This window comes from Syngnathus leptorhynchus, chromosome 3 (genome assembly GCF_054491065.1).
Source record: "Syngnathus leptorhynchus isolate UIUO chromosome 3, UIUO_Slep, whole genome shotgun sequence".
NCBI classification, from domain to species: Eukaryota; Metazoa; Chordata; class Actinopteri; order Syngnathiformes; family Syngnathidae; genus Syngnathus; species Syngnathus leptorhynchus.
The window spans coordinates 5456009-5480984 of NC_141197.1; the positions used below are offsets into that span (position 1 = coordinate 5456009).

Below are 24976 nucleotides of genomic sequence, written 5' to 3' on the forward strand. Positions count from 1 at the left end.
TCACCTCCATATGTTCTGCTCAATTACCGTATTTTCCGGAATATAAATTGCTCCGGAGTACAAGTCACATTTTTGGGTGAACTTTATTTGACAAAATCCAACACCAAAAACAAACATAAATAGGCAACAACAGGCTAAACGATATGGTTTGCTAATGTTACATAAACAAACGAGGAACTGAGACATTAACAGTTATTCAAATAATTATAACATAAATAACAAACCATCCATGTCACTCCAAATCATTAAATCTATCAAAAGCTTTGTCCTCTGTAAACAACGCCATTGCTGACTCCAGAAGCACATGCGGCGCTGAGGTCAGATTCATCATCGGTTGCATTTCCAATTATTCGATAGGCCTATATAACTATATATCCATCCATTTTCTGTACCGCATTGTCCTCATGGGAGTCACGGGCGTGCTGGAGCCTATCCCAGCGGTCATCGGGCAGTAGGCGGGGTACACCCTAAACCGGTTGCCAGCCAATTGCAGGGCACACAGAGACGAACAACCATCTGCACTCGCACTCACACCTAGGGGAGTGCTCAATCGGCCTATCAAACATGTTTTTGGGATGTGGGAAGAAACCTGGAGTGCCCAGAGGATACCCACGCAGGCTCGGGGAGAACATGCAAACTCCACACAGGGAGGGTCGGAGGTGGAATCGAACCCACACCCTACTAACTGTGAGGCGGACGTGCTAACCAGTGCGCCACCAAGCCCACACTATATATAAACTATATATCAAATAACTATAACATAAATAACAATTTTATCGAACCATCCGCATCACTCCAAATCATTAAATCTATCGAAATTGTCGTCCTCTGTCACTTATAAACACTGCTGCTGACTCCGGAAGTACATGCGGCGCTGAGGTCAGGCTTAATGTCAGTTGCGGCTCCAATTATTCCACAGGCCTAGTGCGCCCTCATGGGGTTTTAAGTGAAAATAACATGTAGAGTGATCAACTATACTATAGTAAGTAATGTGTTAATGATCAAGTAATAATATGTTAATAAGTTCACATATAAGTTGCTCCTGATTTTAAGTTGCACCCCCCAGTCAAACTATGATAAAACTGTGACTTATAGTCCGGAAAATACGGAATTGTATTGGTATATACCGTAATTTTTAGACTATAAATCGTGTTTTTTTTCTTAGTTTGGGTGGGGGGGACGACTTTTACTGAGGAGCGACTTATGTGAATTTTTTTTCACAAATTTTCAAAATTCAAAAAAAAAAAAAAGGGAACCCGCGAGAAACGAACCGCGATGTAGCAAGGAATTGCTGGAATTTGAATTTCAGGTGACGTCAGTGGCGCGGCAGTTGTTTACATAAAGGACAAAGATTCGATCACGGGATGACGAAGATGACGAAGGGCCCCACGTACTACCGGCATCATTAGCGGCTTTGTTTGTAAGTGACACGGAAGACAAAGAGTTTGAATGTTTTAATGATTTGGAGTGACACAAAAGTTTTGAAAAACTATTATGGCTTTTACGCACGCCCGGTCCTTCTCAACGGGAGCTCTCTTTCACCTCCGTGGATGGAAGTTGGGGGCCGGCGCTCGGCCGGGTGGCTGTCCGGGGACGATGGATGGGGCTCGGACATGGCTTTTACGCACGCCCGATCCTATTTATGGAGCTCTCTTCCACCTCCGTGGCTGGAAGTTCAGTGAATGTTGCCTCGTTGAACTCTTGTTTTTTTAAATAAAGAGCCGTTTACCAAACCCACGTCTTTGCTTGTACTTTGTTAACGCTACAATATAGTTATATACTAGATCTGTGAAATAACGACGAGGCTGACGTCAGGGCGCACGCGCGGCTTTGTTGACAAAGGACGAGAAATTTGATCGATGGATTTAATAATTTGGAGTGACACAGATGGTTTGATAATATTGTAGTAATATGATAGTTATTCGAAATATACTTTATATATCGTTACATGGGTCTGTGGAATAATTAGAAATGCAAATCACGACGAGTCTGACGGCCCGCGTACGCGGCATTGTTTACATAAAGGACGATTGATTGATTTAATGAATTGGAGCAACACAGATGGTTTTATAAACGTGTTATTTATGTAATAGTTATGAGAATAACTGAATGTTATCTCAGGCCCGTTCTCAGCTCTTCATTTGTTTTTATGTCACGTTAGCATACCTATCGTTTAGCCTGTTGTTGCTCGTTCATGTCTGTTCTTGGTGTTGGATTTTGACAAATAAATATGCCCCAAAAGTGCGACTTATACTCCGGTGCGACTTGTGGGTTTTTTTTTCACTTTATTGTGCATTTTATGACTGGTGCGACTTATACTCCGAGCGATTTATAGTAAATTACGGTAATTATGTCATTCAATATCATTCTACATTATTCAAAATCAATTATTCTACAAGTTTTCATTCAGCCTCTCAGCCTTCATACGTGATTTCTCTAGAAATTGCATTCTCAAGTTAATCCAGAGTACTCCTCTATAACCTAATCATTGTTACTCACAAATACGCACTTGTGTCATCAGTCTAGTCTCCACATTCCTTTCTTAATTGAGTGGCTCATCAACTTTATCCTTGTATAGTTTTCCAGAACTCTGCACGCCACCCTTGGTCTACTGTTTTATTGTAGTCTAGTGTTGCTTTTTGATGACTATCAAGTGGAAAGAAAGACATTTTTTTGCAACTGACGTTTTTTTTAAATATAATCCACTTTATATAGTTCCCATAAACTGACGACCACTTACTAGTGTTGCTTTTTGATGACTATCAAATGGGAAGAAAGACATTTTTTGCAACTGACGTTTTTTTTAATTTAATCCACTTTATATAGTTCCCATAAACTGACGACCACTTACTGTACATTAGTCACCATTCTAAACACCACTGTGTAGTTTCCTATTTGCATAAAAAGACAGATGCCGTTTCTTACTATGGAGTTGTCATTCCATGTCTTGGTGTTGTCCATTTCAAGGTTCTTCTCCCTAGGAACTGGTGAATAATTCTCACTCCTTCGCATATTGCAGAGCTCCTCACCTTTGGTCCTCAGTGTGGGAGAACCTGTGGGCACAAAGACAAGAATTGAGAATCACTATGTGTTCCAAAAATAGTGAAATGAACCATTTCATTTTTTTCAAGTTCAGGCTGCCGAGAGAAAGGTACAGAGAGAAGAATATAAAGTCACTGTGTTCCAAAAATAGTGAAATTAACCATTTCAGTTTATTCCAAGTTCAGGCAGCCAAAAGAGTAAGACGCTTTTGTTCTGCTTTCAAGGTTATTGGTGTAAACTGAGAGATTAACGGCATACAGACACTCAGACATGCAAAACAAAAATTATCTAACATAAAATTGTCACATGCCCGTGCCACATGCCACTCAGCCGGCAATTTTCCCTCAGCCACACCCCTGTCATCACCGTAATGACCTGCTCTTTCTTCTTAAATGTTGTATTTCAACCCTGCCCGCGAGTTTCTCTCAGTCTACTATTAATGGCCGTCTGTTTCTGAGCCTGCTGTTCCTGTCCCGTCGTGCATTCCCCTTGGTCTAATTTGTAGGCTCACAGTCAGTACGCATTTCATGTATCTGTTCCTGGTCCGAGTGGACTTCTGTTCACTGCCCACTGTGTGTGAGCCTCTGTCCGGCCTGCCTTTCTGTTCTCCTACACTCCTTTTTAGTGGCAGGTGGTGGAATGCCCTCTCTGGATTGGGGATGAGAGGGCAGGATGGAGCGCAAGACCATCGGTGCAGCATGTGCTGTGCTGCAGATTCTGTACGGGTCTGTCGTGGCGAAGAGAGAGCTGAGCCAAAAGGCGAAGCTCTTGATTTACCGGTCGATCTACGCTCCTACCTATGGTCACAAGCTATGAGTTGTGACCTAAATAACAAGATCCCGGATACAAGCGGCCAAAATGAGTTTCCTCCGCAGATTGTTCAGGGTCTCCCTTAGCGATAGGGTGAGAAGCTCGGGCATCCAGGAGGGACTCGGAGTCGAGCCGCTGCTCCTCCACGTTGAGAGGAGCCAGGTTAAGTGGCTCAGGCATCTCATCGGGATGCCTCCTGGACCCCTCCCCAGGGAGGTGTTCCGGGCATGTCCTACCGGCAGGAGAACCCAGGGACGACCCAGGACGCGCTTGAGAGACTATGTCTTTCGGCTGGCCTGGGAACACCTTGGGATCCCCCAGGATGAGCTGGACAAAGTGGCTGGGGAGAGAGAAGTCTGGGCATCCCTATTAAAGCTGCTACCCCCGTGACCCGACCCCGTATAAGCAGTAGAAAATGGATGGATGGATGGATGGATGGATGGATGGATGGATGGATGGATGGATGGACGGACGGACGGACGGACGGACGGACGGACGGACGGACGGACGGAGCAGCAAGTGGTGGCTTTCCTTACAACGATAAACAGCGCTGGACAAGGCTCTACTGAAACAGGAAAAGAATCTAAGAGGATCAAATTTTTACATCAACAAAAATATTAACAAGTAAAACATCAAAATTGCATGGGGAGCTCACCAACTGAAAAAGCAAGGAAAAATGCAAAGCACTGTAAAATGTACATAAAGCCGAATGGATCATCCCCAGAAAACACCAAACCAGTGGATACGCAAATAAAGACAAATGTGGATACTACTTGGAAGATCAATTTAACAGGAGGTAAATGCCAAGTTTAAAAAATACAGGACAATATTTAGACATTGGACAAACCTCTCAACGTCACTGCAATATCAAAAACGTGGATCAAAGAAAATACAGAGTCAACGATTTTCCACCTTGATGGATATAAATAAGATCACAGACACAGAAGCAACAAAAGAGGTGGTGGAGTCGAAATCTATATTGAAAACATTGTTTTCAAAACACTACTGAGTATGTCAATGGTGATTCAAAATTTTTGTGAATTTGTGACAGTCGAAATCAGCCTTTTTGTATCTGTGACTATGAAAACAAATGGCACAACCGCCCTACAGAGGTTCTGTATTAAAGAAGAAAAATCAAAAGCCAAACTGGGGACACACACAAAAAATCTATTCAGACTGAAACAAAATAACCTTGAGCTTGGAAAATTGTTGATATTTGAACACAAACAAATAAGCAGCAGCTACTCGCTACTAGTGGCTGGTGTCAAATATTGGAACAAAAATCTCTTGTATTATGTCTACAATACAGGTGGGTGCCTGTGCTGCTGATGTGTTCAAATGTTAGTATAAAGCTCTTCAACACTGTTGTCAAATGCTGATACTGAAATACATAAACAACCATGTGGAATTGTTAAGCATATATTACATAAATGAGAGGGAGTTGCAGTCTTGAGTGCGCACTGGGAGCAGATATCCTAGTGGCAGTAACAGTCACTGTGTCATAAGCTATGGATCTCACACTGGCTTTTCAGTGCAAACGATCAGACACCTGTAAAATAAGCCGAAAGGAACAATGTCTGGTGCCCTTGGAAACAAGGGATTTCCAGCCTTCGAAAGCATTCTGCGGGCTGAGAGCAGAGAGGCCAGATTAGACATGGGCAAACTACAGCCTGCGGGTCACATCCGGCCCACAGGGTGTCACGGATCGGAATGGAGCAGGGCGACCAAATGCAGCTTGGACCAGGGTTTATTGAGGAAAAGGGGAGTTGGAAGTGAAGATGAGGGGGAACAGACAAACAGGAACCGAAAACACATCAAGACAACAGACAACAATGATCCGACGAGGGGTGAGGGGCAGACAGGATTTATATACTGTAATTTTTGGACTATAAGTCGCGGTTTTTGTCATAGTTTGGGTGGGGGGGCGACTTATGTGATTTTTTCACAAATTTTCAAAATTCAAAAATCCGCGATGTGGAGAAACCGCGATAAACGAACCGCGATGTAGCAAGGGATTACTGTCATTTGAACTGCAAGTGACGTCGCGCGTGCCGCGCGGCGGTTGTTTACATAAAGGGCAAAGGATTCGATCATGAGATGACGAAGATGACGAAGGGCCCCACGTACTACCGGCATCATTAGCGGCTTTGTTTGTAAGTGACACGGAGGACGAAGAGTTTGAAAGATTTAATGATTTGGAGTGACACAGAAGGTTTGAAAAACTATTATAGCTTTCACACACGCCTGGTCCTTCTCGACGGGAGCTCTCTTTCACCTCCGTGGCTGGAAGTCGGGGGCCGGCGCTCGGCCGGGTGGCTGTCCGGGGACAGTGGATGGGGCTCGGACATGGCTTTTACGCACGCCCGGTCATACTCTACGGAGCTTTCCTTCACCTCCGTGGCTGGAAGTTCAGTAGTTGTTGGCTCGTTGAACTCTTGTTTTGTTAAATAAAGAGCCATTTACCAAACCCACGTCTTTCTTGGTACTTTGTTAATGCTACAATATAGTTATATACTAGATCTCTGCAGCGCACGCGCGGCGTTGTTGACATAAAGAACGAGGAATTTGATCGATGGATTTAATGATTTGGAGTGACACAGATGGTTTGATGATATTGTTTTAATATGATAGTTATTTCAAATATATGTACTTTATACGTATATCCTTATATGGGTCGGTGGAATAACTTACAACGGGTCCGACGTGAGTATATGCGGCGCATACGCGGCATTGTTAACTTAAAGGATGATCGATGGATTTACTGAATTGGAGTGACACAGATGGTTTGATAAACATGTTATTTATGTAATACTTACTTGAATAACGCTGAATGTTACGTCAGGCCCGTTCTCAGCTCCTTGTTTGTGTATATGTCATGTTAGCATACCGTATCGTTTAGCCTGTTGTTGCTGGTTCATATCTGTTTTTGGTGTTGGATTTTGACAAATAAATTTGCCCCAAAAGTGTGACACTCTGGTGCGACTTATATATGTTTTTTTACACTTTATTGTGCATTTTATGGCTGGTGCGACATATACTCCGGAGCGACTTATAGTCCGAAAATTACGGTACACAACAGGTAACAAGAGGCAGGTGGGAATAATCAACCTGATCATGGGCACATAGGAGGGGAGGGGCGAGCACACAGACAGAAACCAAAACAACCGACACATAGTGGAACTGCTGGGGACGAGACGGTCAGATAATTAGCTAGGTCTGCAGAAGCTGGATAACAATCTTGATCATTTGAATCAGGTGTGTTGCAACAGGGTGACACAGAAAACATGCAGGATACCCGCCCTCGAGGACCGGAATTGCCTACCCCTGGACTAGAGGCTCGACTAGGGAGGAGAATAACTGAACAGAAAGACGAAACAACACGAGAACAGACAAGCAACTAGAGAAACAAGAAACAAGAAGACATGACCCAACCATCCGACAGGGGAGTGGGGGCAGACAGGACTTAAATACTAAGTATACTCTAAATGGTAGAGTGTCCGCCCTGAGACAGGAAGGTTGTGGATTCAAATCCCGGCCGGGTCATACCAAAGACTATAAAAATGGGACCCATTGCCTCCCAGTATTAAGGGTTGGAATTGGGGGGTTAGATCACCAAATGATTCCCGAGCGCGGCACCACTGCTGCTCACTGCTCCCCTCTCACCCAGGGGATGGGTCAAAATCCCACAGGGATGGGTTAAATGTAGAGGACAAATTTCACCACACCCAGATGTGTGTGTGACGATCATTGGGACTTTAACTTTTAACAAGACCGCTAACGAGAGGCAGGTGAGGGTGATCACACTGATTAGGGCACAGGAGGAGAGGGGCGAGCACAACCAAAACTTTGACAACATTAAAACAAGGAAACGAACGGAGACGGATCGTGACATTTTTCTGTACTACTGGCCAGACCTCACATAGGTCTTTCATTGTGTGAAAGTCTCATTTGTTCAGTGTTGCGGAGGGTGACATCCCAGTTGAAATATCATATAATATTGAAATTTAAAAATAGCTTGATACAGCTCCTTTAATGTTGTAACAAACATGCCTTTTTTAACTTGAAAAAAATGTGATAGTTTTGGCGATGCTAGGATTCTGCCCCACGCCAGAGATATTTGCATCATGATCAAATTTCTCCAACACATCACAAGCTTGCCATTATTGCCTCATACAGAGGTTTGTACCTTTAATGCAACGATGCTTTCACCCTTTTCGTAACTGCCTTTTCAACCACCACAAACTCCACAGATCGTCCAGGAATGTACAAAATTAAGCACTGGCAGCTTAAGACGGACAATGGTTCTGGTTAGGGCGGCTCGGTGGCGCACTGGGTAGCACGTCCGGCTAACAGTTAGGAGGGTGCGGGTTAGATTCCACCTCCGGCCCTCCCTGTGTGGAGTTTGCATGTTCTCCCCGTGTCCACGTGGGTTTTCTCCGGGCACTCCGGTTTCCTCCCACATCCCAAAAACATGCTTGGTAGGCCGATTGAAGACTCTAAATGAAACTAGGTATGAGTGCGAGTGAGGATGATTGTGCGTCTCTGTGTGCCCTGCGATTGGCTGGCAACCGGTTCAGGATGTGCTCCCGCCTACTGCCCGATGACGGCTGGGATAAGCTCCAGCACGCCCGCGACCCCCGTGGGGACAAAGAAAATGGATGGATGGGTCTGGTTACCATCAAAAACATTTAAGTGTGGTTGTTGCGCTTTGAAACAGGTGTCCGGCAATTTCTTTTCGTCACTTAACCCATTAACGTTCCAGTGTACCCCGTGTGGGACAGTTGCTATGTTTACAACAAACCAGGGCATTTGCATTGCCACCGGGCTACTTGAGTCATGAGGTTTTTAGATCAATATTGGATGAGTTTATTCATTTGTTGTGTGATTAAGTACACATAATACATTTGCATGGAACCAGTTTTATATTTTAATATTATTTAATAATTAATTAAGTAAATGTTTAATTAAATTTAAAAATTTACCGTGTTTGGCAGCTTATGTTGCTTAATGTTCATGCTGGGGCATGTTTGTGAATTTGGTAGACTGCACTAGGCCTTGATAGGCATTTGATCATGTTGTATTGCACCTACACTGGCGCTTCTGGCAATTTGGTAATCAAAAGTAGGCAAAATTATGGATTAGCTAAAAGCAAAGTTGTTTAAATGTTGATCCATTGTATTTATTTTTCTTGTTAAAATGACAGAAACTGTTGACTGTCTAAGTCTTTGGTTCCCAAAGTGGGCGGTACCGCCCCCCTGGGGGCGGTGGAAAGATCTGGGGGGGCGGTGAGGAAGAAGGGGGCGGTAGGGGGGCGGCAGTCTGAAGTCGAAGTCAGAAGTTCGAACGTTTGTTTGACGGTTTGTACACAACACGTGCAGCAGGACGAGTCAGTGGACGACACATCAGAGTCCGGTTACCGCACGCTGCTCTGGCCCAGTCAGATCCGACAGCATAGACTACAAAAGCAAAAGACATTGAGCTAAGGCCAAAGTTCAAAAAGTCATATCAAGATTTTTGGTTACAAAAAAAAATCTCTGACTGCTATCAAGTGCTGTAGAACAAGGTCAAGATGTACTTTATTGCCTTCCCAACATCATATTTAGTAGAACGGGGCTTCAGTGCAGTCGCCTTGCTTCTTTCCAAGCAAAGAAACCGACTGAAAATGACTGACCGCCGGGATCTACAACTTCTTCTTAGTGAGTTCCAGCCTGATGTTGAGAAGCTTGTGTCCCTGCACCAAGCACATCCATCCCATTAATATTAAGTGTGAGACAAAAATATTACTGGTGGATTGTTTAGGTCTTTACCATTCTATGTTGCTGATACAGTTAAAACTGCTAAAAAATAAATTGGTTTGCTAAATTGGGTTTTATTTGTGAAATACACATTTGTGTTTAACCTTTCTCTTTTCAAATTGCAGCATACCAAATATCAAGAAAGAGGTGTTTGTTTCCATATGTGTCTGTGTGTTGGGGGGGGGGGCGCTACGAATTCACTGGGGAGCCAAGGAAGCGCCAGCCTGCAAAAGTTTGGGAACTACTGGTCTAAGTGAAGACACCTGTGTTGATTCTGTTGATTCGTGGGCGTATTTAATAAAAAATCTTTCTGCATGCTGCGCAGTAGGTTCCTACCAGCTGTCGCCGCAGTAGTTGCAGTGAGTGGTGTGCAAACAGAGTTGATCGTTCTCCTTGTCTTTCTTTATCTTATTCCACTGAGTTCGGTGCAATTGGGTTTCTCACAAGTACCTGCTGCTGTATGGCTACTCTGCCAACAGGTTATGGGCCCAGGTAAACCCAACGCCGCATGTTCCCACCGATGTACTGGTGATGATAGCATGCTGTGAGCACCATGAGCGGACGGGCTGCAGAGAGGAACAGTCTTGGTAGTCGCTGGTCGCGGTTACTGTTTGACGGGGATGAAAAGAATTACGAATTATGGGAGGCAAAGTTTTTGGGCCACCTGCGATTGCAGGGTTTCAAAGACGTTATCTTAACTGAGCCCACAACCGAGGAAGAAGAGGAAGAAGATGAACTACGGGAAGACGCAAGACAGAATGTGGAAGCGTATGCAGAACTCATTAAGTTTTTGGATGGTAAAGGTTTGTCGCTGGTAATGCGCGATGCAGGCGATGACGCACGAGGGGCCTTAAAGATCCTGAGAAAGTACTATCAAGGCAAAGGCTAGCCACACATCATAAGTCTCTACACAGAACTGACATCACTGCAGAAGTTTGAGAGTGAAAGTGTGACCGAGTATGTGATCCGGGCAGAGACCGCAATCACAGCGCTAAGAAACGCCGGTGAGACATTAAGTGATGGACAATTGGTTGCAATGGTTTTGAAAGGTCTGCCAGAGTCTTTTAAACCATTTGCAATCTATGTCACACAATGTGATGAGACGATGCAATTTTCTGAATTCAAGACAAAGCTGCGCAGTTACGAGGATACAGAGAAGATGCGGGCTGAAGCAGATGACAACGTGATGAACGTGCGGCAGAGGAGCGTGAGACCTGACAGACCAGGTGACCGGGGTGCCAAGAGGGGCGCCGCGGAGGTGGTGTGCTTCAAGTGCGGCCTGAAGGGACACATGCCTGCGACGTAAACTGTGGTGCAGCCATTGCAAAAGCAGCACACACCGGAGTTGACGTGAGAGGCCGGACTGTGGGGCTACCTCGCATATCGTCACAGACCAGGCAAAGTTCAAGCGGTTTGATGACGGGTTCCAGGCCAAGACACACTGCGTGGAGCTAGCGGAAGGCATGCAGTGCAAGGGTGTCGTGGAGCGCCGAAGCGATGCAGAGGTCTGCCTGATTGACAGGAGAGGTAGACACCTGAACCCAACGCTGAGGCAGGCGCTTTACATCCCATCTTACCCGCAAGACATTCTATCTGTGAAAACAGCTACTGCCAGTGGAGCCACTGTGGTCTTCAAGGAGGAGAAGAACGTTCTCATCTACCAAGACGGTACCAAATTCCCCATTCACGTACATGATAGACTATATTATTTACACACAGTAAATGATGATGATGATAACGATGATTGTGATGACCAATGTAAACCGTGTCATGATATTCAGACGTGGCATGAGATATGGGGCACTCCAAATATAATGACATTCAGAAGTTACAAAATGTTGATGGCATGAAAATTAAGGGGTCGATGAACAAACCTCAACATTGTGAAGTGTGTACTAAAGGGAAGTTTTTCCAAACCAGAAACAAAGATCCTGATGTGAGGGCTAAGATCCCTGTAGAGCTAGTTCACACAGATTTGGCAGGGCCAATCCAGCCAGAGTCTAGAGAGGGTTACAGATATGCAGTTTCATTTATTGATGAGTTTTCCAGTACTGTGTTTGTGTATTTCTTAAAGAACAGTGACACTGTTCAAGCTACAGAAAGGTTTCTGGCAGATGTAGCCCCATATGGCAAAGTAAAATGTATCCGATCTGACAATGGTACTGAATTTACAAGAAAAAATTACCAGACTTTGCTCACTAAAAATGTGATTAAACATCAGACATCACCACCATACTCTCCTCATCAAAATGGTACAGCTGAATGCAATTGGCGAACACTTTTTGATATGGCAGGGCTGTATGCTTATTGATAGTGGTTTGCCAAAACAACTGTGGACCTATGCAGTCCAAACTGCTGCTGTGATTAGGAACAGGTGTGTTAACAAAGGAACAGGGCAGACAGCCATCCAGATGTTGACAGGAAAAAGACCAATTTGTCTAGAATGCAGAGGTTTGGTTCAGAGTGTTATGCCTATAAACAAGACAAGAGAAAACTTGATCCAAGGTGCGAAAAACGTGTTTTTATTGGGTATGATAAAACCAGTCCTGCATACATTGTATATTTTCCTGTCAGTAAGAAAAGGCAAAAGCACAGATTGGTAAAGTTTGTGGCAAAATCAGGTGTAGAACAACATACACAAACGAATGTCACATCTGAGGATGATGACCCTGTAGAAACCAAAGTAAGAAGTCCAAATCTTGTGTTAAGAGAACAAAAACCTGAAGTCAGCCACCAACAACCACAACCAGAAAGAGATGATCAAATGTGAACCTGAAGGCAGGCGTTACCCTTCCAGAGTGAGAAGGAAGCCAGACAGATACACAGATTGCAGGGTGTCTAAATGTGTCTGATGATGAAGAGACTGATCAAGTCCAGAGTAACATTGATTATTGTTATCGTGTCATGTGTAACATACCTGTGTCAATTGCAGAAACTATAGCCTCAGATAAAGCCAAAGAGTGGGTTAAAGCCATGGATGAGGAAATGCATTCACTTAAAGTAAACAACAAAATACCTTGACCAATTTGCCAGAGGGCAAGGAAGCAGTGGGTACTCTTATTTATTTAACTGTATGTACAATACCTGATATGATTTTTATTGTAAGTAAACTGGCGCAGTATTTTAACCTACTGTTGAACATTTTTGTACAGTTAAAGATGTGCTAAGATATTTAAGGGGTACCAGTGAAAAGAAGTTATGCTACCGAAAGAGTAATGAAAACCTGGGTATACAAGCCTACAGTGATGCAATCTGGGCTAGTTATGTACATCAACGTAGTACAAAAGGTTATTGTGTAACTCTATATCATATAATTATGTAATATGTCTTGTCACCGTGGGATAGTCGGAAACGCAATTTTGATCTCTTTGTATGTGTTGACGTGAAGAAATTGACAATAAAGCAGACTTTGACTTTAGTGTCATGGAAGACAAAAAGACACCCAACTGTAGCACTGTCTACTTGTAAGGCAGAGTATATTGCTCTGGCTGCAACTATCCAAGAGTGTTTATACCTCACACAACTGCTAGATGGTATTGATAAGCATGTACATAGTTTTATTAGTAGTTTTTGAAGACAATCAAGGCAGGATCCTGTTAAAAGACAGCGATGCAAACTTGTTGATATTAATGGTAAACTGTCCTTACAGTACTGTCCAACTGAACATATGGTTGCCGATGTAATGACCAAGCCTGCAACAAAATTCAAGTTGTCAGAATTTGCTGAGGTTATGTTTGGGTCTAACTAAAAATGTGGGTTCATAATGCGAGAGCAAGTGGGGGTGTTGAGATATGCTCTCAATTAGTATATGGTGTGTATTATGTTTTGTTTAAATGTTGATTCAATGTATTTATTACTTTCTTGTTATAATGACAGAAACTGTTGACTGTCTAAGTGAAGACACCTGTGTTGATTAGTGGGCATGTTTAATAAAAAGCCTTCTTGTATGCTGTGCAGTAGGTTCCTACCACTTGTTGCCGCAGTAGTTGCAGTGAGTGGTGTGCAAATAGAGTTGATCATCCTCCTCGTCATTCTTTATCTGATTCCACTGAGTTTGGTGCAATTGGGTTTCTCACAAGTACCTGCTGCTGTATGGCTACTCTGCCAACAGTAGTTCATTTGGTGTAATGCTGTTTTAGTTGATTTGATGGAGGCGCAGGCAGACAAATTCTGAGCTCGCTAAAGATATTAAGACTGTTTTTTTTTTTTTTTTATGTGTGCAATCTCACTAAAATACAACCAATTCTATCCACAAATGAAGCGGAAATTATCGTTCAGCATTTGTATACACCTCACCTCAGCTACCGTAAGCACTGCTCCCCGGTCTTCACATCTCTGGGATAAAAATCCTGCAGCTAGTACAAAATGCTGCATCAAGACAAGAAAAAGAAAGTTTTATTGTATTGTTCTGATACTGGCCAACTTGCACACGTCCCAATACACTTGCTTAGTGACTTAAAGGTTTTTACTTACTCGTAAAATATTGCATTACTTAGCTGAGCACGTTTCCATCTTGCCGACATCCATCCAAAACCTATGTTTGCAACGCGCAACAGGTTTTTGGAGACTACAAAAATAAAACAAAGGTTGAAAACCATTTTCTGTTCCAACTCCATTACTCTGAAACGATCTGTCGAGTAAATTAAAGCAGCAACCTTTGTTATGTTGTGACAAAGAAATCGTCAATAGTCAACATGTCAATGTCACTTCATAAAACTATTAGTGGCCCAATAGTTATTATTGTTATTATTGCGGATGATCATTCGTCTATGTGTGCCCTGCGATTGGCTGGCAACCAGTTCAGGGTGTCCCCCGCCTACTGCCCGATGACGGCTGGGATAGGCTCCAGCACGCCCGCGACCCTCGTGGAGACAAAGCGGTTCAGAAAATGGATGGATGGATGTATATAACAAAGAATACCTGTATGCATGTTTTACTATATATTCAGGCGGAAAGACAGACAGAAGGATAGATATATTTTTTTATTTTGCAAATGTTGTATTATTCATGTCAGTACCACTGTATACGGAACACACACCTGCTTCTTTGACAGATATGTTCAACATTAATATGCTCAATCAAATTATTGGAGGTTTGGCTATTCTCAATATTGCGGACATTAGTGTAGCCATAAATTGTAAATGGTATGAGGCAAGGCAATTTTACCACTAGTCTTCAGTTAGTGCGGAATGAACACATCCAAGCGAGCCCAATAGCTTTTCCCAGCCTATCCCAGCAGTCATCGGGCAGGAGGCGGGGGACACCCTGAACCGGTTGCCAGCCAATCACAGGGCACACTGAGACAAAGAACTATCCGCACTCACACCTTACGGGCGATTTGGAGTGCTCAATCGGCCTACCATTCATGTTTTTTGGGATGTGGGAGGAAACCGGAGTACCCAGAGAAAGCCCACCCATGCAAACTCCACACAGGGAGGGCCGGAGGTGGAATAGAACGCGTACCCTCTGAACTATGAGGCGGACGTGCCAACCAGTGCATGGACTGCGCGGACTGCGAAGCCCAATCACGCAGTCTAAAATCCTGAAAAAGTGATTTTACTTCACAGGGGCCACAAATCGAGAGCTGTGCAATATACCTGAAATTTTGATATCAATCGATACCAAGTAAAAATTGGCAGTATAGTTGATACTGATACCAAGTACTTTTAGTTTGTTTTTGTTTTTTTAATTGCTTGTTTTACTAAATAACGCATTTTGTTCAAATTAAACGTTCTTGTTGAGTTCTTAACTGCCCCATACTGTCTTCAATGGAAGCATACCTGGATTCTTGTTTTAATTTACAATACAAGTAGTACGTAATCTGCATCTTCTTCGTCTCTGCTTTTCTTAGACCAGAAAAGTCCTTTAGTCCGCTTGTTTGGTCCGGACCAAAAGCGCACTTTTTTTCGTTTGGTGCGGTTCCTATTCAGACTGTACATTTTGTAAGTGAAGTATATTTTGTAAATGTATCCACACTCGTGACGATCTCAAAGTCAAAAGTCAAAGTCTGCTTTATTGTCAATTTCTCCACATGTCAAGACACACAAATAGATTGAAATTATGTTTCCCACTATCCCACAGTGACAAAACATATTACACAATACACATACAAGTAAACAGCACAAAAAGTAAAAACAAGAAGGCACAAACAATGAATAATAAGAGTGATGAATAAATAATAAATAAACAAATAAATAAATAAGAGGAGCAAAAATGGAGCAAGTGTGCAGACAGCAGACAGTCAGAATATTAGTGGCAAGAATACAGGACATTATGCAGCCGAGGGTGGAGGGGGGAGAGAGTTCAGGATCCTAACAGTCTGGAGTATGAAGCTGTTGGTGAGTCTGTGCACCCATTGGACAGCAATGACCAGAGCGCCACACAGAGCACAGACCCAAAAATGGAGGAACACATGCGAGTCCTGCTCTGCATATTTGTGCTGTTGGTTCGAATCTACGCTGTTTGTATTCATACCTGAAGTGAACCGCACCTGAGATTGTTTGGAAGCGAACCAAGACCACTTTAAAAAGTGGGTCTCGGTCCGGTTCTTCAATCCCCACCAGAATTCGTTTATGTGTTTTCATACTTGCATAAAAGGTCCGGACCAGCGTTAGTATCAAACCCTAGTCCTTTTAAAGTGAACCAAATTGTCAGGTCTGAATACACCCTTAAATTCCTTTAGTCCAGACACCTTGTTCTTGCTTGTTTTAATTTGATTCATTAAATAAGTGAAACAGTGTAACCTTATTTACAGTTGTTATGGTTTTCTTTCCGCTGGCTTTCTACTGGTAATGAAAGAGAAAATAAGGAAAAATTGTGTACTCTGCTTGCAAGTACTTTACTTGCAGTTAACGTCAAGCTATTTTCACTCAGACAATATATTTTATGTTGTGCTTTAATAATAAACAGCTTGCTGGTGGATAGAAAAGTTTAAACAAAGCAAAACGCAACAATATCCGTCACTGTATACAATAATTATTTGAAAATAACTGAAATCATAGAAATAGAAGGATTGATACTAGCTGGTTGATATTGATGCAATATCAATACTCACAGTAGTATCAATTCTTGGATACTTGGATCAATCTGCACAGCCCTACCCATATCCTTCTGATAAACAAAACAGAACTAAGTGGCAGCATAGCCACCAGTGTAAACGTTTTTTAACTTTATCTAGCTTTCTGAATTCATTTTGATATTTTATGTGAGTAGGCAGAAAATACAACACCTAAAATCCATCCATTTTCTGTTCCGCTTGAGGGTCGCGGGTATGCTGGAACCTATCCCAGCGGTCATCGGGCAGTGGGCGAGGGACACCCTGAACCGGTTGCCAGCCAATCGCAAAGTACACAGAGACGAACAACCATCCACACTCACACCTAGGGGCAATTTGGAGTGCTCAATCGGCCTACCAAGCATGTTTTTTCAGATGTGGGAGGAAGTGCCCGGAGAAAATCCACCCGGGCACGGGGAGAACATTGAAAAACTCCACACAGGAAGGGCCGGCGGTGAAATCGAACACACACCCTCCTCTGTGAGGCGGGTGTGCTACCCAGTGCGTCACTGAGCCCGCCCAAAACATTTCAAGATGAAATTTGCTAAACAAAAAGTATTGCTTTACTTTTTCCTTTCCCAACATTTTCTTAATGAGAAAGGTAGCAGTGTCTCATTCCTACAGTCAAAAGCCCTAAATAATTTTGTATATTTGTCGATGGCAAAGGGAATTTACTCAGTAGTGTGCAATGGGTAGGAGATGTAGTTGACAAATGCTCTATGAAGAAAACAAATCTGAATGACTGATAGAGTCATGAGGTTCAATAATGGATGAGTTTTTGAATATGATGTGTGATTAAGTACACATTATAAATTTGCATGGAACCAGTTTACATTTGAATAATACTTAACAATTAATTAAGTTAATGTGGCCTATTTTTGTAGACAGACAGTTGGGGTTAAAATGCGGGGCTGGTCTAGTTTATCGTGTTTGGCGGCTTGTGTTGCTTAATGTTCGTGCTGGGGCATGTTTGTGAATATGATAGACTGCACTAGGCCTTGATAGGCATTTGAGCCTGTTATATTGCACCTACACTGGCGCTTCTGGCAATTTGGTAATCAAAAGTAGGCAAAATTAACGATTAGCTAAAAGCAAGGTCAAGGTGTAGTTCATTTGGTGTAATGCAGGTTTGGTTGATTTGATGGAGGCGCAGACAGACAAATTCTGAGCTCGCTAAAGAATATTACTAAGACTGTTTTTTTTTTTTTAATGTATGCAATCTCACTACAATTCAACCAATGCTATACACTAATGAAGCGGAGATTATCGTTCAGCATTTGTATACATCTCACCACGGCCACCGTAAGCACTGCTCCCCGGTCTTCCCATCTCTGGGATAAAAATCCAGCAGCTAGTACAAAATGCTGCATCAAGACAAGGAGAAGAAGGTTTTATTGTATTGTTCTGATACTGGCCAACTTGCACATGTCCCCATACACTTGCTGAGTGAAAGGTTTTGTTACTTACTCATAAAATATTGCATTACTTAGCTGAGCGTATTTCCATCTTGCCAACATCCATCCAAAACCTATGTTTGCAACACGCAACAGGTTTTTTGGAGACTACAAAAATAAAAAATAAAACAATAAGGTTGAAAACCATTTTCTATGCCGACTCCACTACTCTGAAATGATCCGTCGAGTGAATTAGAGCAGCAACCACATTCGAAATATTTAAATATTTACTTAATACTTACTTTTACACTTTAGCATTTAGTTAACTACATGCTGGTTGCTATTTTAGTGCTGCATTTTTTCTCTCCACCCCACTCTCTCACACGAAGCGGGATGACCAAATCTGAGGCTGTAGACGTATGAATCCTGCACCGACTTAACAAAACAAGATCTGGGGTGGACAACTTTCCCGAAGGAGTTGCTATGAAGAATCAATACTGGTACTTCATCTGATTGAATGGACTCTTATGCTGTGTTCGCTACCACTGTATAGCATCATGTAATAAATGTCACCAGCTCAGCATCTATTGTAGCTTGGTCATCATGGAAGAAGGTTTCTTCCACCTCTGGTCCCAACTCAGTGGCCTAGTGTCCGCCCTGAGACTGGAAGGTTGTGGGTTCAAAACCCGGCCGGGTCATACCAAAGACTATAAAAATGGGACCCATTGCCTCCCAGCATTAAGGGTTGGAATTGGTGGGTTTGATCACAAAATGATTCCCGAGCGCGGCACCACTGCTGCTCACTGCTCCCCTCTCCCCCAGGGGATGGATCAAAATCCCACAGGGATGGGTTAAATGCAGAGGACAAATTTCACCCCACCCAGATGTGTGTGACAATCATTGAGACTTTAACTATCAAGGTTTATGCTTTTTTTCCTAAATTAGTCTTGTCTATTCTGGAGTTTAGCTCACAGGATGTTTTTAATCTTTGTCTACTGTGGGTCTTTGAAGCTGTCTCAGGGCGGTATGAATAAACTTGTATTATACAAGGGTGTTATAAGGGGAAGAAAAGTCAGCTTTTTTTTGTTTATCTATCTGGCTGCTTTTGACATGTTTGTTGAATAGGCTGAAATGGTGGTAACAACTGAAATGTTTTCAGCTTCCACAAAATGTGTACAGGTCCTGGGGCAATGTATAAAATGAGGAACTGGCAGTGGGTGGACTGGAGCAAAATGGGGCTGAGGAGCTCATTGCTTTATGTATTCAAATTGCCATCAAACCTGTAATTGTTGCCCACTTCATTTACACGTTGAGTATAAACCGAAGGATCATGTGATTGAATTTTGTGTGTTAAATACAATACAAAGAACTCAAAGTAATATTGGATTAGACAGACATTATTCATTGGCCAACCCAAGATCATGACCGTGAACGTACTCCTATCCCCCGCGTCGAGTTAAAAAGTCTCACAGCATGGGGGAGAAATGATCCCTTCTGCCTTTCCGTGGACCAAGATGGTGTCAACAGCCTGTCACTGAAGCTACTCCTCCGCTCGCTGACGGTGCTGTAAAGTGGGTGGACGGGGTTGTCCTTGATGGACTGCTGCAGACGTTAGATCAGGTAGCTCTGCACCCATAACAGAATCCACCTTCCTCACCGAAACTAATCACCGAAAGTGTTGATACTAGACCTACAATTGTTCCTGTAAATGTGCGAGTGCGTATGTGCGCGCGTGATCCCACTGCAGATCAAATTAAACATTGACCCGCACTCTCAAATGAATAAAGGTTGGCTTCATATTTTATCACAAACGTTTCCAGGGCATCTGGATTTTGTCAAACACAATAGTGTTACCCTAAATAAATGTATATATTTGTAAGGCATAATGCATGCAGGGCACCGGTTGATAGGAGCATGTGTTCAGTATTAGTAACTCAATGTTAATGAGTCCTCAAGATAGATGGAATTTAGGAACTCAATGTTGATGAGTCCTCAAGATAGATGGAACTATAATGAGATACCTAAAGCTAACAAATCACATGTACACGCGTATAAACACAAACGCGTGTGACGGCACACGCACAAATCTTAAACGAGGCAAAAAAAAAAAAAAGGCGCTCTTACCAGTATCCTCCGTTTCTTGGAAAATTAAACCCCCAACCATATGGCCTTCCATTACGCATATCAGCTTCTTAGCTTTACTGTAAAGACCTATCTATCTAGATCTATTCCCCAACTGTCGTGTGTAATTTGTGTGTGCCCACAGGTTTGTAACCGGCTGCGTTGTTGCTTGGACACACATGATGGGGTCCACCAATCACAATAAAAGACTGCCAAACAACTAACGTTGAAAAATAATGGTGATAATAATAATAATAATAATAATAATAATAATAATAATAATAATAATAATAATAATAATAACAACATCGGGAAACGTAGCAATGAAAAGAATATGAGAAAAACAATTCCCATCGTGACAGAATTTGCCCATCCACAAAGTAGAATAGTAACACTACTTGAAGCTTTGTAATTAATTCATTAATTCATTCATGTGTTGGGGGGGGGGGGGAGCATGAATATTATTTTTAAGTAAATAAATACAGGAATACTGTCAAATACAAAACCAAACCCTCCAGAAGATATGATTTGGGGTGTCTGAAATCCACCTATTTTGTCGTTGGAAACATCAATTAAGAATCCTGTTTTATGAACAATATTATTTCGTATTTGATGGAATGCTGAAGTGCCTATTTGCTGACGCTTCAACAGTCCAGCCGGTACCGCCCACTTGCAAAAAGAAATAAAGGAGCGAAGAAACCCTCACCACACCGCACCAGCAAGTGCGGGGGTGTTTCCGACATCCAAATGTAAAAGCTTTCACGTCGACTACACATCCAGAAAAAGCATCTTAACGTTGTGAGTGAATAAGTAGCAGGGCGAGTGGACAATGTGAAGGTATCATAACCAAGCAATGGGCAATTGACAACGCTTGTGGTTAAATGGAATCAACTTCAACACCCAAAATGTAACATTATAGTAAATGTAACAACACTATAGTTTTAGGACTAAGAAATGCGATGGTATAGAGAGAGCGCATGTGTGAATTCTCCCTTCTGTTGTGGCTACATTAAATTTTAATCCTCAGCAGAGACATCTAGTCGAGATATGGCCTACGCTTTTCCTGTTAGATTTGATTTTAAATATTATTTATTCATTCATTTGTAAATGAAATTATCACATTTTGTAAAAACATACAGGAAATTAACTTATGATCTATGATCCAAGGCTTACACGTGAAGAAAACAGAAATTTGGCTTCCACAGAAAACAACAGTACACGCAGACTTTACCTTCTCACCACCAAAAGAGATTCCTCGATGGAAAGTTTAACAGAATATTTGCAGTTATTGTCTGTCACAGTCCCCTCTCACCTGAAATAGACAGGGTGGAGGAGGAAGTGTTTGTCATCTCCCCAGGTAAAGTTTCTCCTCCCACATATGTACATCACATTGTCTGGGAGTAGCTGATTGGCCAGAAGTATAGAACTACACTGAAACCCATTCTAAACTACACAAGTGCCTACATTATAAAAATATGAGAGGCATTTAAGTAAAAGTTGTTGTTCTTTGGCAAAAGTATACAAGTTTATATTATAAAAAGATTGTTCCAACTTTACAGAAATCTAGCATCCCGAGTGAGGTAGACATTCCTTGACAGGCGTGTTGGAACCTGTTGCAAGTATTGTCCTTTTCCAAGCAACATAAACCCCACTGACCCACTGAAATTCAAAAATCAGGTATCTTTCTCTCTCTCTCTCTCTCTCTCTCTCTCTCTCTCTCTCTCTCTCTCTCTCTCTCTCTCTCTCTCTCTCTGGATGGATATAATAATAATCAATCAATAGAGCAGAGGAGGACATTGACCATGTTTTATTCATTTTTAAAGCATACTAGAGTGTATACGCATTTTATATCCATTTTATAATATCAATTTTCATAATGTGTATGACATTATAGTGACAGTAACATGACGAGTACAGGGTAAGTGAGTGGAGGCAAAGTCAACCAACCTGAATGATACCGCCAGCTAGCCTTCATCACCAGTGACTCAGAGCACAGCACCAATGTTTGGTATGTGTGCCTTCTCATGCAGGGGCAAAAACAGGGCGTACTGTTTGCAAAATATTTCTCTCTTGGGTGTCATGTTGGTGAATCCAAGGTTTTCCATTTCTGAAAGTAACACCTGGCTTTGGTATGACGGGAATGAGTCCTGCATTTGAATGAGTTTAACCAATCCTGTCCATTGTTCTTCTGAAAAAAGCTAAGCCCTCAGTGTCATTTTACCAACCACACCCAAAACTTCAACAAAATTCATGAGCCAATTAGAAAGGAAGTTTTTCTATTGAATTATTAGGGGTAGTTTGAAGCAAAGTGTTTCTGTTGTGTGTGCAGAGCACATTTATTCTTTTTTTAAAAAATACACTTGTATACCACAATAAAAAGGGAAACCATAAAAATAATTAATTTTATTTAAGCGCTTTGCATGAGACTTGACGAAACTTTACAATTAGACTTCTACAAACTACAGCCAAAAAGAGGAATTACATACTTTTAAATATTAACACTAAGAGATGTAGTATATTTAAGCAATACATTATGTAGCAGATATGTAGAAGGCTCTGTCAGCCCAGGTCCGGTGCTCGGTTCTGAGAGGTGGAGACAGAGATGTTAGCGAAGGAGTCTAGTGATGGAGCAGGTTGGAGAATCATCAAGGAGCCTGGTTGTACAGGGCTTTGTGGGTGAGGAGGAGGGCTTTAAAATGGATGCGTTGCGGTACAAGGAGCCAGTGGAGCTTCTGGAGAACTGTGGCGATGTGGTCATAGGAATGAGTACCGTGTTGATGAGCATGCAAGCAGCAGAGCACTGAAGTCCTGGTCTAGTTGAGGGATAACAAAAGTTAAATTTTTAAAATCAGATGTAAAGGTTGTAATCACACAATTCAGAGAAGATTTTTTTTTTTAAATACACCAAGTTTGTGTGAGAGTACTTTGGTTAGATGTCTAGGGTGGTGGTCTACTGTGCCCTAGAAGTAAACTGGATTTTGGGATAACAAAAGTTGGATTTATTACGAATTTTTAAAATCAAACGTAATTGTTTAAATTGAAGAATCTAGAGGAGTTTATTTTTTAAATGCAACATCAGATCTGTGTTAAAGCAGTTTGGTTGGATACCTGGTACAGTATAGTGCAGGTGTGCCCAATACGTCGACTGAGATCTATTTGTCGATCGCGAAGGAAGTGTGGGTAGATCGCATGACATTAAAAAGTAGGGGATCCGTCTGCACTATGACATTTGTCTTTTGACTAACATACAGGGCAGCCAATCTGACATCTGAGGTTTTCAAAGTTAAAGTCAAAGTTCGCTTTATTGTCAATTTCTTCACGTCAAGGCACACAAAGAGATCAAAATTACGTTTCCCACCGTCCCACGGTGACTAGACACAGTACACAACACTCACATCAAATAGCACAAAGAGTAAAAACGAACAGACAAGAGCAACGAATAAGTAATAAGCAAATAACCCAAATAAATAAACAGTAAATAAATAAATAGACAAATAAGAGTAGCAAAATGGATCAAGCGCGCTAATAGCAGACAGCCAGATCATAGCGCAAAAGAACAGGACGTCATGTTGCAGAGGGTGGAGGGGAGAGGGAATTTAGGATCCGGACAGCTTGGAGGTTTGACACCTTACACATGCTCATTAATCTGCGCTAATTTGTTCATTTACCTTGCTGCATAGCTAGCCTCCAATTAATTTAAACTGAATACAACAAAAGGTATAAAAAGTTCAGGGCTTATGGACAATTCTGAGAGGGGGAATACAAATGTGCCACCTCCCTGACTGCATTATTCAGTTCCACTTATTTGTGCGAATCAGCCTTTTCCTACATGAAGATTATTAAATCTAAATACCATTCTATCATGACTGAACATTATCTGGAAGCATGCTTGAAGTTGGCTATCAGTAGCTACTGTCTGGACTATGCTGCCTTGGATGCCATTCAGTGCAAGTCATCAGAGTAAGGTAAGGGCAAACAATGTCCAATATGAGTTGTATTGTGCAATGTGAGTTCATGCAGTTATGCAAGACACAACAATATGTATTGTAGATGAAGTTCAAATTCAATTAAAAAAATACTTATCCTGAAAGGGGGAAAGTAAAGTAAAAGAATACATAATACTAAACAGTCATAATAATAACTTAAATAATAATAATAGAGAAATAAATGTGTTTTGCATATTTATTGTAGGTAGATCATTTTGACTTGGTCATTTTATAACTAGCTTGCAAGCTGAAAAAGTGTGGTGTCCTCGAACCATGAAGAATCTGGTTTGTCTAAAAAAGCTTTTATCCACAGAACTAAATACTTCAATCGGAGATTCAAAGTGTATTGTTTGTAAACTCCGTTTATTATATTCTTTTATAACTCGCATTATCTAATATAAGTCTGTTGTTATTTGCCAAATGAATTGATATAAAGTGAATAATTTGGGTATAGCCCACTAGTATTGAGATGCTTACAGATTTTTAGAATAAATTTCAGCATATAGTTAGATCCTTGATTGACCAAGGATTTAAACTTTTAGTCATTCTCTCTGTTTTCTTTTATATTTTCAAGTTATATTCTTTGGCTTTCAACCCAACATGAGACTGACGTTATCTTGTTTTCTAATATTTGTTGTACTCTATGTGTGTTACTATTGGTATCATTAATTTGTGTTTTCATTCATTGTTTTCACTCTCTTTGTTGTCGCATTGTTATTATTTTCTTTATTTTCTTATATGTAAAATTGTTTTTTTTAACCTAACGCTACATCT

General features: G+C 41.8%; 1 protein-coding gene across 4 annotated transcripts in view; it reads right to left on the reverse strand.

The window, feature by feature from the left end:
- The window catches only part of ano1a (anoctamin 1, calcium activated chloride channel a), a 140156-nt gene extending 118608 nt beyond the window's left edge, over positions 1–21548 (reverse strand). The window contains exons 1-4 of one of the 4 annotated variants that reach the window (XM_085906812.1): positions 21448–21522; positions 14121–14214; positions 13944–14015; positions 2926–3053 (exon numbers count right to left, since the gene is read on the reverse strand). In XM_085906812.1, the coding sequence (XP_085762938.1) occupies positions 2926–3012 (87 nt within the window). In that variant the 5' untranslated portion in view covers positions 3013–3053; positions 13944–14015; positions 14121–14214; positions 21448–21522. Of the gene's footprint in view, positions 1–2925; positions 3054–13943; positions 14016–14120; positions 14215–20219; positions 20506–21447 lie in introns of those variants that run through there. The other 3 variants (XM_085906813.1, XM_085906811.1, XM_085906810.1) reach the window with 3 other exon arrangements.
- Between the last annotated feature and the right edge of the window lie 3428 nt (positions 21549–24976).